The sequence below is a fragment of the Pseudophryne corroboree genome, chromosome 11 (assembly GCF_028390025.1).
Source record: "Pseudophryne corroboree isolate aPseCor3 chromosome 11, aPseCor3.hap2, whole genome shotgun sequence".
Taxonomy (NCBI): Eukaryota; Metazoa; Chordata; class Amphibia; order Anura; family Myobatrachidae; genus Pseudophryne; species Pseudophryne corroboree.
This window is the reverse complement of record NC_086454.1, coordinates 229,449,266-229,464,535: the sequence shown is the minus strand read 5'-3', so window position 1 is coordinate 229,464,535 and position 15,270 is coordinate 229,449,266. Positions and strand designations below refer to the sequence as shown.

The window sequence follows — 15,270 nt, the reverse complement described above, 5'->3', positions numbered from 1 at the left end:
AAAAGACCTGCATGGCTGATATTCATTCATTTTTATTTATTTTTTTTTTTCAGACCAATGATAGGCTGCAGATTGCTGGGGTTTGTGTGGGAGATAAAGAAAAATGAACAGAGGTCATTAGAGGAAACAGAAGACACAACAGTTGCGCAGTGATGCAGACTGGACAGGCAGTTTTAACAAAATGCTTTGTCTGAGTAACATTACATAACACAGTTAATAGTGGCTGTGTGTTGTTCACATTAATACTCATCAACACAACATTAAAATGCTAAAATAAGATTTCTAGGACCCAAGCTGCAACTGTACACCTCCATATTGTACTGCCAAAAATATTTGTTGTTAAACTATTGCACATATGAAAGATAAGAAATGTATTACTTAAATATGACTAGGAAGAATACTAATAAACGCAACAGGTTACCAGCCAGACTACCTAATCTATAAGTAAAATGACAGAACGAGAGCCTTCATTTTTTAGAATGGAATGAGGAGTGGAAGGGCACATATATGTACAAAGAACTAGCCAATACCAGAGATTTTGGCTTGTATGCAGTGTCGGACTGGGGCATGAAGGCCCACCGGGGGGATGCTGCTGTAGGGGCCCATGCTTAAAGGTGTAGCCAGGTTCCAGTGGGGGCGTGGCCAGCCACCACAGAGGTTGGCTAACCATTACATGTTCTGTGCCCCTTGGTAAATATATAATAAACCAAATTATTGTGAAGTATAATGTAACATATGTATAATGCATAAATCCAGTGCACTAGGATAGTCTGGAACTTGATCCCTAGAGGAGGAGGAGGGCCCACAGGTAGTAGGGCCCACTGGTTGTTTCCCTTGTTCCCCTGTGGGCCAGTCCAACCCTGCTTGTATGCTGGATGAAGACTTTACTATAGCAAATCAAGTTGGAGTTTTTCAGTTTATTGGATGTTTTTAAAATTAATTAGGCTATCAATAATCTCTATGATATTCTTCAGACCTTGTTCATTAAGGAATTCTGGTCTATAGATAACCTTACTTTGTGCTGCAAATGTGTGTATATGGGTGGTCATTCCGAGTTGTTCGCTCGCAAGCTGCTTTTAGCAGCATTGCACACGCTAAGCCGCCGCCTACTGGGAGTGAATCTTAGCTTCTTAAAATTGCGAACGAAAGATTCGCAATATTGCGATAAGACATCTCTGTGCAGTTTCCGAGTAGCTCGAGACTTACTCTGCCAGTGCGATCATTTCAGTGCTTATCGTTCCTGGTTTGACGTCACAAACACACCCAGCGTTCGCCCAGACACTCCTCCGTTTCTCCAGCCACTCCCGCGTTTTTCCCAGAAACGGTAGCGTTTTTTCCACACGCCCCTAAAACGGCCTGTTTCCGCCCAGAAACACCCACTTCCTGTCAATCACATTACGATCACCAGAACGATGAAAAAACCGTGAGTAATATTCCTAACTGCTTAGCAAATTTACTTGGCGCAGTCGCAGTGCGAACATTGCGCATGCGCACTAAGCGGAAAATCGCTGCGATGCAAAGAAAATCACCGAGCGAACAACTCGGAATGACCACCCTGATGAGTTCATCTGAGGCAGCAGCAAGATAATGACAGAGGTGGCCAAACTGTTTGTACATAAGGACTGCAGATCTTATTTGGGATAGGACCATGAGCCATAAACTTCCAAACACATTTTTCTGATTCAAGTGGTGGGGACCATATCTAAATGTGAAAAATATGAAAATTCAGTACATGTATTCACAGAAGTTCATAAGCTGACAACGGTAATAGATCACATAGTCCCAAGATGCCGGTGACATTCCTTGGTGGGTTCCTACATATCTAGACAGAAGGACGTCCCATGTTCAAGCGCTATAAGGATTCCTGCACTGTGCTTGCCCCCTTCTTTTCACACTGACTACTGCTCAGCCACCATCACTGGGCCACTATAGAATGATACAAGCACAGTGCAGGAGCTCTACACAATCACTCAGCCTGCACCAATCAGCACAATACAACCCATCACCCAGCCACCTAACTTGAGAAGCCCACCAGCGCCATTTATTGGTCAACATAAAATAATCCCTTGGCATCCACACAGTTAGCACCACTGGCCTGGACTAAGGGATATTTCTTAGTGTGCATTTTGTAGTGTATGTGTTAAATGTTTGTTTTTTTTAAGCGAAAACCTGTACCTTTCATACCAAACATTCATCAATGGTCTAGACGCATCCCTGATGCAAGACTAGCAATTCCTCCTGGACTGCTTCTGTATACTGGTTTACCTTTTGTCCCTAATCCCTAACTAAAATCCGTCTGGCAGCAAAACATAACTGCAACACCAGAATCCTATAGCTGGTTCCTGCTGCCTTAGTTACATTGCTGGAGGTAGCAAGGGCTAAGCATCCGGCCCCAGATGGCAATGCCTATTCTGCACACAGAGCCTGGGGCCTGGATTGGCACCCTCTTGAGGTTACATGCTCAATTGCTGCTGCAACTTCAGTGAGCCCTGTATATATGCCACCACATATTAATGCGAAAATTGCTAATTGATCAGGATTTTCCCCTGTAACTGCATGCTATGGTGCAGCAAAATGTACAAATTATACATCAGTTTGGTAGTTAAAAACCTTGATTTTCTACTATTTAAGTCAAAATGGGGTGTTTAATCTATGCATGTTTAGGGAACAAAATAAGTCCATATTTTGGGCAAATCTTCTTTCTATCCATCATAGTGTAAATTAAATTTTAGAAAATATTTTTGTTTTTGCATTATATACCATTTAAATCTGTAAACAATGGGAAAACTACTCCTTATAGTCATTAAAATTAGTTCTATTTCTTGTACATCTGCGGCAGAAGAGAAACTGCTGAAAGTGCGTTCCTTTGTGGTAAAACAGTAAATGATTTGTCAATATAAAATGAATTCATATAATCTCGACCATCCTATACAAACTATAATTTTCATTATTATATTGTTTTCAATATGTAATCTTAGTAAATTGCCCATAAGGGTATCATATGTACAAAGTTAGTGCAGTTAGCCAGCAAAGGATCTTTTAGGTCTACTCTCCTAATTATTAAATGCCACATTACCTGCTTAAGTAAAATAATTAAATGCCACATTACCAGCTCTGCTCCCAGCAGATGTTGTGTTGGCAAATGCATAAATTATAAAGGATTACAAATGAAGTGAGTAAATACTTTTTTTTTATTTGGGGAGGTCTAGATGGATTATTGCTTTGTTTTTATTTCTCTATTTCTTTTAGCATCTCCTCTCAAAAACATCTTTCATTTTTCTGAAACAACATTTTTGTTTTCATTAAAATATTTATCTAACAAATGCCTATATATTTCTTTTCATCAACAATAGATTTTAGTAACAAATACAGACTAGTATGGCCTTTTTTTATATATTCTGCAAACTGTCAAGATCATTAAGGAGATTCCAATCTTTTTTTCTTATCTCATTAGTGCTATGTACAGTACATCTCGCAGGTTGTTCATCTGCTCATTGGTTGGCCTCTTTCACCGCTGCTGTGAAACAGTTTTAAAGATGACCAAGGATCTGAACTGAAAGAATGCACCTTTGTATATTTATTTATTATTTAGTACCAGTTATTTATACAGCACACACATATTCCGCTGCGCTTTACAGAGAATATTTGGCCATTCACAACAGTCCCTGCCCCAGTGGAGCTTACAATCTAATATGTTCATGTTTTGATGTTGAAGAATGTATTATAGATACGCCTAATAGACATTAGCTACTCAGTTATAGATTAACAATAGCTCTGTATGCAGAACATGATTGATGACCCCTGAAACCTTCAGAACGCGTTCTTATGCCTTCTCTACCACTTGAGCTAAATTTTTTATCAGGACACACAACAATGCCGTAGTTCAACTGTGAATAAATTATACACAGCAAGGTTTATACTCACAATAAACAGTAACGATACCTCCCTATTGTTACAACAAGCGTCATACCCAATCTTACATGATCTTCTATTAATATTATACTTGCATCACTGAGTTTGTATGATGGAGGTCAGCCAACTCCTCCACCCCCTTTTTTGTATTACAAGAAGCCCGGACACTGGGCTAAAAACCCAAATACCTGATTTGAGAACCCACAAGCAATTATCCTCCAGTTGAAATCATGATTATATCCCCACAATAGAAAACTAAAATGTAGTGATTTTCTGTTGGGATTACAGACTGCATTTTTCAATCATAAATTCATTTGGGAGAGGTGCATGTTACACTTGTAATAGGGGAGAGCCAAACAGGGTTGATGACCTGGAGCAGTTTTTAGATAACTAACTATGAAATAATACAGCAATTCCTATATTAGAAACTCTATCTAGTTGGTAATCAAGAATTGCAGGCTATTTTGGCAGCAGAAAGAGGTAAACTATACGTTGGCTCCACCAGTTATTTAAACTACCACATGAACTCTCTGTTCTCTTATAAACTGAATGACAGCATAAACTGATTTCGTTTCGTAACTACCATTTATCGTGAGGCACAAATGTCAAATTACTTTGAATAATATTAATAACAATATAGATAAAATGTCAGTTCAACAAGTACAACTTTTTGTGGTATGTATTCCTTCATTTTCCAGCATTGCACAGAAATTAGTGCTAAACTGTTAAGTAGTCCCAAGTCACTAAGGCAAAGCTCACAGGTCTGCAAACAATCTATTTTTTTTTTTAAACATTCATTGTAGCTAGTAAGTTAGCCAGACAAATGTATCAAAAAAGACAGATGCCTTGAAACAGTCAGTGATTCACATCATACTAGGAACATTTTTTGTTAATGCCAGTTTTAAATAATGTTTATAAACAGTGCCTACCAAACTGCTTTATAGTTCACTGCAATCTCCCCCCAGGGCTCTAGAAACACAGCCTGCTGGAAGTCTATGTTTCAATTACTATTGCTTAGCATTCAACAATACTCCAAACTGGCTTAGCCCTGAACAAATATTATTTAACTGCTACAGAATCTTTCAAATGTGCTGAATTTCTTTCTACACACTGTTTCTGTTAAAAAATATCTATTATGAGTTGCAGTGTTAAAATACACTGATAAATATATAACTATAAGAAAACTATCACCTTTATACCTTTATTTTTACTGTTGAACAGCATAGGGTCCTAGTGATGAGGCCTTGCTTTCACTTTCTTTTAAGACTAAAGTTGTATTGAGAAAGAGAGTGTGTGTGTGTGTGTGTGTGTGTGTGTGTGTGTGTGTGTGTGTGTGTGTGTGTGTGTGTGTGTGTGTGTGTGTGTGTGGGTGTGTGTCTATAGTATGAAATAAGATTGGAAGTAACTGGGGCTATGAATGAGATGAATAGATAAACATTATCTGGTTGAAAAGTGCTGCATAATACTTTATCCATATATAATAAAGGTCAATATAACTTTTAGATGTTGTGACTAGAAAATTGGTGCTTACCAATGTTGGGCTACTACAGATATTGTTTATTGTGGTAAACAGAAATTCAGTCACCTATCTCCTATTACAACTTATAATGGCTGCCTGTTACAAAGTATGTGGCAATGTAGATTATTATTGATAATATTCTGTAACTTTATCCTCAATTACACATAAACGTGCAATTAGGATTTTCCAAACTTTCACTATTGCCCCCAAGCTAAAAGCTAAAACTGGCTTAGTTGTTACACAAACTCTTGGCATAAAGCTCTACCTATTAATATATATATATATATATATATATATATATATATACACACACACACACACACACACACACACTCACACGGCCAGTCATTTGTCGCAATTTAATTCCTCCTTGTAATTCCTAACATTATTGAATAAGTGCACATCACTTCTATAATTATTGCTATTACTTTACTTACCTGTCCACTGTAACTCTTCCTACCCCTCACCGTTTCTTTGACATTAAGCTTTTGCCATACGTATTTTCAACTTGTCTTTTCATATTTTAGGTTAAAATGCTAATGGGCAAAACTGTATATCTTTGATGCACAAATTTTCAGCACACCTAACAAATATACAACAGAATTTAATTAGACATCTGCTATTAAATTAAAGCACCGAACACTATTGCAATTTGCACCTTCTCATAATCCATTCTAATGAGCAAATATGCCCTCTTAGCAATATACAAGGCCAGAAAGTGAGATTGTATAAAGATTTTCTTTTCATTTTATCTTAAATAGACTTTAAATTATGTATATGTGTTAAAAAGTGATTTTACTCTTATAGACTGCCAACTATCAGATGGCAGATAGTTGGGTGGTTTAGACTAGGAGACCACAGATGAGGCTGAATTGCTTGCTTGTCGGTCTTTTTAAAAAAGAGTTTTTAAAAAGAGGCTCTGTTTTCCTATGTGTATACCCATGTACATAGTACATATTTAGGGGTGTTATTTATCAAAGCTTGGAGAGAGATAAAATTTGGAGAGATAAAGTCCCAGGCAAACAGCTTCTGTCTTACATTTGACAGGCTGTGTTTGAAAAAATGTCAGATAGGAGCTGATTGGTTGGTACTTCATATCTAACAATTTCATCTCTCTCCAAGCTTTGATAAATACCCCCTTTGTATCATAACCACTGCATGTAGGGTAGGTTAAGTTATTCATACACTTAAAAAAACAATACCCTTGTTTGACTTTCGACCTTTCAAAGCAGTTCCACAAATAATAATATATTAAAATAATTCATCAAATAATAAGCTACATATAAACTATTAGTACAAAGTGAATTTCAATATACTTATATATGACATTGCAATTGATACAACTTCATGTACTACCCAAAAATGTAATGCATTTAAACATAAAGCAACTTGCTTATGAAACATTATTTCAGAATATAAACACCCAGGAGGCTTACAAATATATTTAGGCTCAGCAAAGATTATGAATTGCATTTCAAGTGGTAATTGAAATCAGAGTTTTGACACAATTCCATTTAATTTGAATAATTGTATACCATTTACAGACCATTTTATAATGTGACATGGATTTTTCTGTGCTTAAGTGAGAATTTTCATAAATATTTAGTATAGATTCCTCCCCCCCAAGTAGTAAAATAAACCAGAGGCATATACCATTTCAACTAATTGCTGATATGATATTATGGGGACATTAGCTATAATAGACGGTCTGTTTTAACCTGTCTGGAGGGACTTCAAAACGATTGAGGGTTAAAAAAGCTTATAAGTGCATAAGATGTCACTTTGTCTGGAAACTATCATCAATTAATCTAAAATTGACCCTTTGCATTGCAAGTAGAATTCTGATGATAGATTATAACCAATTGGCACATCTAGTCTGCCCTAAACATATGTACACACACACACACACACACACACACACACACACACACACACACACACACACACGCAGGTTAATTTTTTTTTATCAGGAGCCAATTAATCTACCACTATACTTTTGGATTGTGGAAGGAAACCGGAGTACCCAGAGGAAACCCACGCAAGCACATGGAGAATATGCAAAGTCCACATAGTTAGGGCCATGGTGGGATTCGAACCCATGACCTCAGATCTGTGAGTCAGTAATGCTAACCATTTACAAGTACCTGGGTTAAACAATGCATGATAAAAATAAAAGAAAATTGGTACATTATCTAATCAAACTTCTGAATAGCTGACAACTGACCCTTTTAATGCATGAAAAAATATGAAAGAAAAGTGAAAAAATATTACTGTATAATATTTGCATTTACAGTAATAAATGGTTGTGACCACCCTCACTCTCTCCTATGAATCATGATAACTTGGAAACTGTTATAGCAAGAATGCTTTGGATCTGAAAAAGGTGCAATCAATGGACAACAACAAATGACTGCTCTCAAAAAAATGATCTTTAACAAAAACGAATTATACAGAATGTTTTTATTATTACAGATTTGATTTTGGTATAAAAACAAAAGAACAGATGCATTAAAGTAATAGACATAAAAAGCCCCCCCCCCCCCCCAAAATAAATAAATTAATAAATAAATAAATAAATAATAATAATAATAATAATAATAATAAATAAAAAAAATCATGATGCAATTAAGAACAAAGCAACAGACATATAAGAAAGCAAAAGAACGTGATGCAATTAAATCTAAGCAATAGAAATATAAGGGAGGGGGGGCGAGACTCTTTCAAAGTACAAGTGAAAGTATTTTTGTGCAGTGCCTGACGGGCAAAATCACGTTTAAGTGAATTAAAAGAATTGCAAAGGAGATCCCATAAATACAATGGGAGCTCTCACAGAGGGACACCCCCGGCACCCCTCTGCATATTTAGGGACCTGTAAATATTGGTGGATGTGTGGCTGCTGGAGGCTGTGACCCTCTTCTGATCCCCAGTGTAGACAGGCACAGTCAGATCCTTTCCACATGATGGAACAAGGAAAATGAGAACTCTCGGAGCCTCCCACAATGGAAACAAAAGTTGGCCAACAAACTCTCAGGGACACTTTCTGTTGTCATGAGCACAAGTTGATGCACAGACAGGAAGAAAAAAAACCAACAGTGTGTGCGACTCTACAGCTCCACCAAATCCCCATCAGACCCCTCTTACCTTCATCCTGCTCCTGCCTCTTGGAAGCATAGAACATATCTGAGCCCGATTCTCTCCTCTGCCCTGGATCCCTGTAATTATTAACTGTCTGCTTGCAGTGCATGGGAGCTGAGCAGGTCACTATTGTCACATAGCAGGGCATCAATGGGCCGTGACGTCACTATAAGAAGCACTCTCCTTCTCCCTGGGATCAGCACCTCCCCTGGGCCAATCAGCAGCCAGAGGTCTGCACAGGAAAAACCAACCACAGGCAGCGGGCGTGCATTTATGTTAATTAGAAGGCAGGGGGTGTGTGATTAGTTGGAGATTAACCCTTAGTGCGCTTTCACAAACTCTGCCACCTTCTCTATGGCGCATATAGAGACGCAGATTTTTTTTCTCTTTCTTTTTTCATTTCAATACCTAGCAATCCATAAAGTCCCTTATTTCACTCCCATCGGTGATATGCATTTGTGCAATAATAAATGAACTGTTAAAGATTGCAAATGAAGCCTGCAAATAGGTTCTGCATAACTACCCTGCAAGATCTGGTTATCACGCCGTCTCTCTCAGGCAAGAGGAATTATTGCTGGGCTCTGATGAGCGCAATATAAATACACTCAATGAATTAGTAAAAAGACTGGGAATTGAATCAATAATCAGGAAGCATGCAATCCTCCAGATAATGCTCATAACGCCAATTAAAGGTCTTTCCCCCCAGGAAGAATTTTCCTCCAAAGAAATTATGTAAACTCGGATAGTATTTACGTGACTCTGATCTGTATCCAATGTTTGTAGGGTATCTAAACTAGAGCAGATCTTCACCGCTTACTTAAGAGTGAGATAGATCAGTAATAATTTGCTGATTAACACACACACACACACACACACACACACACACACACACACACACACACACACACACACACACACACACACACGTATGCGTGTATGTATATATATATATATATATATATATATACGTGTGTGTGTGTGTGTGTATATATATATATATATATATATATACTCTGCAAGACAGCTCTTTTTTGCATTATATACTCTGACAGCTGTGGCAATGTAACCTTCAAATGGCAGGGATTAGATTAATGACTGGTTTATTAGTAACAATGACCATAGTGACAATTACAGCAATACACCTAATCAGAGGTACTGCACTTACAATCGCACAGATGAACAGATCGTCTGCGAGCATAGAGTAATGCAGACAGGTACATTGTGGCAAGATATACATTTATGCATATGATCTTGCACTGCGTTCTGTGAGTCTGCTCCATCTAGTCTGCACGTTTGTCTATAACCTGTTTCAGACTTCATTAAGATTCTCTAAAAACCCTTTGCTGTCACTAGCATAGAGTACACCTCGCATTTCTATTGCTGTATCCTCAGTTCTGCACCCATCCGCTGCTCCCTTATTACTGTGTACTAGCTAATGTGTGGGCACAGGTATAGGCTACTGAGTGGATGGCTCTCCCGTCTGCATAGCGATAATTTTACTGTAAATGACACACAACAACTGATAATTATTTACACACAACAAATATTTAATGAATCATCAGTGTGCATCTTAATAATAAAATTAATTCTAAATTAGACGACTGCAAAACACTTCCCAAACTGGTTTGAGCAGACATATACACCTGCGTATTTTGGACTTTATCTATCTATCTATCTAAAATATATATATATATATATATATATATATATATATATGCCCTGCCGGGAAATATATCCGGTGGAATCAGGAGAGATTACATTCTCTGATCTGTGGGGATTTACTATACTTCATATGGTTTTAATCTGCTTTCTCTCAAAACATTTTATGAGTTTTAGATAGAAGAGTAAAATACCTTTATTCTTCTAGATCCTGAGCTAAGTCTATCGCTTTAAAGCTCATATTCCGCTCTGTCTGTAATCACTTATTCCTGGAAGTAGGGAATCACAAGTGCAGAATGCTGTTGTTATATTATTATTATTATTATTATTATTATTATTATTATTATTATTATTATTATTCCTTAAAGCTAAGTGGTATTTATGAAATACATAGTTAACGCTCAATGTCAGATGTAGCAACAGGTGACAACTGCATCTTTCTTTCTTTCTTTCTTTCTTCCCCCCCCCCCCCCCCCCCCCCCTTCGTTTCCCAGTCCTGCTGGTCAGGAGGCGAGCTGAGCCTGTACGGTAAGTGCTGAAAGTTAAGGCTGCTCCTTTATAGAGCTTGCATTGTTCCTGGTGGCCATCAGAGGCAGATTTTGCTTTGGAAGGGAGTCACAGAAGAGGAGAAAGCATGCTGATAATTGGGCAGCCCCATCCCCATCCATCCCTCTCCACTGACAACACCCAGGAGGAGGAGCATTAGGCGTCAGATTCCTCAATTTCCAACTTAGCATCTTGGCAGGACCTTTTTTTTCCTGCTTCCAAAGCTAAAGTCTAAACCAACCCACACTCCCACCCAACCTTTCCCCTCCCTCCCTGTACAGAGGGAAAGCACAAAAAAAATCTTAGCAGGGAGAAAGGCAGTAAGAAGAAGAGAGAGGGAGAGGAGATACCAGCAGCAAGAGGCAGCCAGGAACACTCCTGATATCCCCCAGGTCATCAACTGGTGGGGTTCCTTACCTTACTTACATTCAAGAGACCCTAGCAGAAGTGGTCCCCCATTTTTTCCTGGCAGCGTGTGCGTCTCCAAAGATAAGAGTGTATGTATGTGTCTGGCCATGTCCTATCCTCAGGGCTACTTGTACCAACCATCTGCTTCTTTGGCTCTGTACTCTTGCCCTGCATACAGCACCAGTGTCATCTCTGGACCCAGGACTGATGAACTGGGGAGGTCTTCGTCTGGTTCTGCCTTCTCACCCTATGCTGGATCCACAGCCTTTACAGCCAGTTCTGCTGGCTTTAACTCTCCCCTCCAGTACAGCGGGGATCCGGCTGCTGCCTTCACCTCTTATGTGGTGAGTACTGTACTGCCATCGTTACTTCCATAATAATCCTACAGGAAAAAGGAGCTCAACTCGGGGGTTAAATGTTCCCCAAAGTCCCCCTGCAATGTTAATTGTAATGGTAGAAGTTAAGAAACTGAACTGTAACAGCCACAGGAGTACATTGGCTTTTAAATCATTGTAGCAGGTTGTACAGTGTCAGATCCCAAGGAGGACTGTGTTCCTATCACACATAATATATTCACTGTACAGCATAAAGGGCTCTTACATATTCAGACAATAGAAATGCTGTATTCACCTTTATGCAAATTCCCTTCCAGTCGTTTTCTCTAAGCACAGAATTCCCTTCCACTCTGATACAATGTAAAAGTATTAAAACAAGAAATGAAACTAGATATATGTTAGAGAATCCAACACCTATTTTATTGAAGGTTCTTACAAAGTTTTAAAATCGTTCGGAGTGGGAATATGTCAGTTAATTGCTTTAAAATACCCCTAACGTAATCGTTCATATACAGTATGTGTCTCTATCTTGCTTGGCAGTGAAGGAGTTAAATGGTAATCTAAAATATGAGGTATGTTTTCAATTACAGAGGATTCCTCCATTAGACAGAACGAAAAAAAATTCCCAATCCGAATGTGATCTTAAAAGCGTCCATTTGTTGAATCCGTTTCACTTGAGACGGATAAGTAAATGCGATTTCACAACAAATCTAGACGTAACTATTCACAAGTGTCTACTGATTGATTATCAATAAATTCAATGGAGTAAGCAGATCGCTTTAATTAAGTGGTTAATTGCAGCGTGAGTGTAAACTGCAGCCAGGAGCATATCTGTGTTAGTAAATGTTTCACTGTGTGCAAGGCTGCGTTACTATGCGTGTGAAAATGTATTTAGCCAAACACAGATACAAATAAGAGTGTGGCCTGTGGCCTGTCCCTGTGTATTTACTGCTGTAGGAAATAAAAATGTTATTCATTGCTTTTGTAAGCTCAGTGCTGATTTAATTACCTGTATAAAACCCCTTGCGACTGCCGATTTAATTAGATCTTTGCGAAATGTTTAATTTATAGTTCTGTGGTTCCCTGTCAGAGACCCATTCCTAGGTGTGGTTACGCTGGCAAATTAAAGGGTAGTCTCAGAATCCTACTGTTGTTTTGGCTTCCAGTTCCCAGCTGTAGAAAGACCCAGTTCCCCGTACATTAGCGTCTGCTGGTGTCATCACAAGTAGTAATGTTATTGTGCATTCAGGCATTGAAAAAGCCATTAAGCAATTGTACAAAACAAACAGGGGCCCAAACTAAAGGATGCAAATATTTACAGATTTATGTGATTTTTGTATTTTTTTATGGATTGTGGAAATTCTCTGGCATGTGAGTGTAATATTATATAGTATATGTGTTTGCGTATGTTTGTATCAGTGTAATGCTGAATGTGCAATTGTGTGCAGCATAGTCATTGTAAATCATCGTTCTGCATTCAGTATACGATGTACTTAATATTATTCCACTCAGGGACGCTTTGTTTTACCTTGTATGGTATAAAAGTATATCATTTGTTTCTGACAATACACTTTTCATTATTGTGTGTTAGAGTTAGTGAGATTTATTAATGTGTCCATATCTCTCCAGGGTTCTCCATATGACCACAGCACAAGTATGGCAGGCTCATTAGGGTACCATCCATACGCAGCTCCATTAGGTTCCTATCCTTATGGAGATCCGGCTTACAGGAAAAATGCTACCAGGGATGCCACCGCCACCTTAAAGGCCTGGCTGAATGAGCACAGGAAGAACCCTTACCCCACCAAGGGTGAGAAGATCATGCTAGCCATCATCACCAAGATGACACTCACCCAAGTGTCCACCTGGTTTGCCAATGCTAGGAGGAGGCTGAAAAAAGAAAACAAAATGACTTGGACCCCCAGGAATAGAAGCGAGGACGAGGAAGATGAGGAGAATATCGACTTGGAAAAAAATGATGATGACGAGCCTCAGAAACTGGAGGAAAAGGGAGATCCAGACGGAGATACAGGTTGGTTCTTAAATTAATGGACACAGATTGCGCTCAGAGTGGGGGGGGGGGGGGGGGGTGTGTGTGTGTGTGTGTGTGTGTGTGTGTGTGTGTGTCTGCCTGCTTTGCATTAAGATACTTATTGCTTTCAGTTCCTTAATTGAAGTTTTGCCATGCGCAATGCAGATCTTTTCGGTAATTAAGATGTATTTTTATTCTCAATATAGACTAGTTTATATAAGTGGCTAACAGCTGAATAAGTGTTAAAGTTTTATTTAGAGATACGTAACTAAGTAGAACATAGGTCCCCGTCGCCTGGTGATGGAAATTGTCCTCATACCCCTGTATGTCTATTTAATTTGCAGTGAAGAGGAGTCCACTCGTGGAAGAGCCTGATCTTGTAGAACGTGACCCCATACAGGTGAAGGAGTTGGTCTCTATCAGGAGTGACTCTGAGTTGAACGAAGTGGAGGACAGTAGTGATAACCTTTCCAAAAGTTCTGCTCCAGCCTCCCCACCATTGTGCCCAGCGAACCAGGCCCAGGCGGCAGTAGAAGAACAGACTGTGCACAATCACAATCTTCATCTCCACCACCATCACCTCCACCTCCACCGTCAGCAGCAGCAACCATCCCAACATATTCATCACCAACACCAATCCAAACCAATTGACCTTGTACACCGGAACCCCCAGATCCAGCATGGCACAGTCTCCAGTAATGCCACCTCAGTCATCCACTCCCCCCCAGTGGCTTCTAATAAGCCTAAATTGTGGTCCTTGGCAGAAATAGCCACATCTTCGGACAAGACCAAGGAAAGCAGTGAAGCCACAATTGGACAAGGGTCAGCTACGGCCCAGTCCATAGTTGGCAGTGCCTCTTCACCATCCAGATCTCCCTCAGCCACTTGCCATTTCCCTAACAATACTGTTTTGCCCCGTCACCTGTATTACAGCACACCATTTTACCCTGGTTATACGAACTATGGCTCTTTTGGGCATATCCACAGCCACCATGGACAAAGCACGACCCCATCTGCCAACAGCAACCCACATTTCAATGGATTAACCCAGACTGTATTAAACAGAGCTGAGGCCTTGGCCAAAGAGTGCAAACTCAGAAGCCAGTCTCAGGCAGACCTTAGCAAAGACACTTCTTATGAAATGAAGAAAGGTATGTCCAGCCTTTAACTTTGGCTTCTTCTTCGAGCATTGGGACTCATTTAATTTATTAAAACATAAAATGCCTTGACAGTTTACCAATTCACCATCAAGAATATTAATAGTTCAAATAACGACCAGCACAGAGTTCACTTTTGCTGGTCTGATTATGTTTTTTTTCCATCTGCAAAGAAAGACATACTTTGTATCCATATGATTCTGTATATTTAATGTAGACTATTTTGTATTTAAATGGATCATCACTATCTTTGAAGTAAATTATTGAATTATTCGTTGTACAATGATTTACGCTGTTTTGTAATATAAATATATAAATCGCATTGTTTTCCCGAACTGTTTCATAATTAATAATACAAAATTAATTTAATTTTTTTTAGATGCCTCATGATTATTTTTTGGTTTGCGATCTATTACATGGATAATATATATATATATATATATATATATATATATATATATATATAAATGAATTTAAAGCAGATTTGCACAGGCACATGATAAAAGTTCCTAATTTGTAAAAGACTGCCCGGCAAAATTATTGGTGATACAGGTATATCGATGTAAT

At 38.7% G+C, this 15,270-nt stretch overlaps 1 protein-coding gene and 1 long non-coding RNA gene across 3 annotated transcripts in view; one reads left to right on the top strand and one right to left on the bottom strand.

Moving 5' to 3' along the window:
• Positions 1–8,727, bottom strand: part of LOC134969370 (uncharacterized) — a 36,670-nt gene extending 27,943 nt beyond the window's left edge. Inside the window, exons 1-2 of one of the 2 annotated variants that reach the window (XR_010189462.1) lie at positions 8,573–8,727; positions 5,869–6,014 (exon numbers count right to left, since the gene is read on the bottom strand). This is a non-coding gene — a long non-coding RNA (uncharacterized LOC134969370). The remainder of the gene's footprint in view (positions 1–5,868; positions 6,015–8,572) is intronic. The other variant, XR_010189461.1, reaches the window with a different exon arrangement.
• A 2,185-nt stretch (positions 8,728–10,912) lies between these two features.
• Positions 10,913–15,026, top strand: IRX5 (iroquois homeobox 5). Its single transcript, XM_063946178.1, has 3 exons — positions 10,913–11,523; positions 13,144–13,546; positions 13,891–15,026. The coding sequence occupies exons 1-3, from the start codon at positions 11,275–11,277 to the stop codon at positions 14,712–14,714; spliced, it is 1,476 nt and encodes a 491-aa protein (XP_063802248.1). The 5' UTR covers positions 10,913–11,274; the 3' UTR covers positions 14,715–15,026.
• The last annotated feature ends 244 nt before the right edge of the window (positions 15,027–15,270 follow it).

Bases quoted from the DNA above. Each gene is read 5' to 3' on its own strand.
- IRX5 (XM_063946178.1), top strand. From the start codon at position 11,275: ATGTGTCTGGCCATGTCCTATCCTCAGGGCTACTTGTACCAACCATCT. The intron at 11,524-13,143 runs GTGAGTACTGTA...ATATCTCTCCAG, and splicing joins CTGCCTTCACCTCTTATGTG to GGTTCTCCATATGACCACAG. The intron at 13,547-13,890 runs GTTGGTTCTTAA...TTTAATTTGCAG, and splicing joins AGATCCAGACGGAGATACAG to TGAAGAGGAGTCCACTCGTG.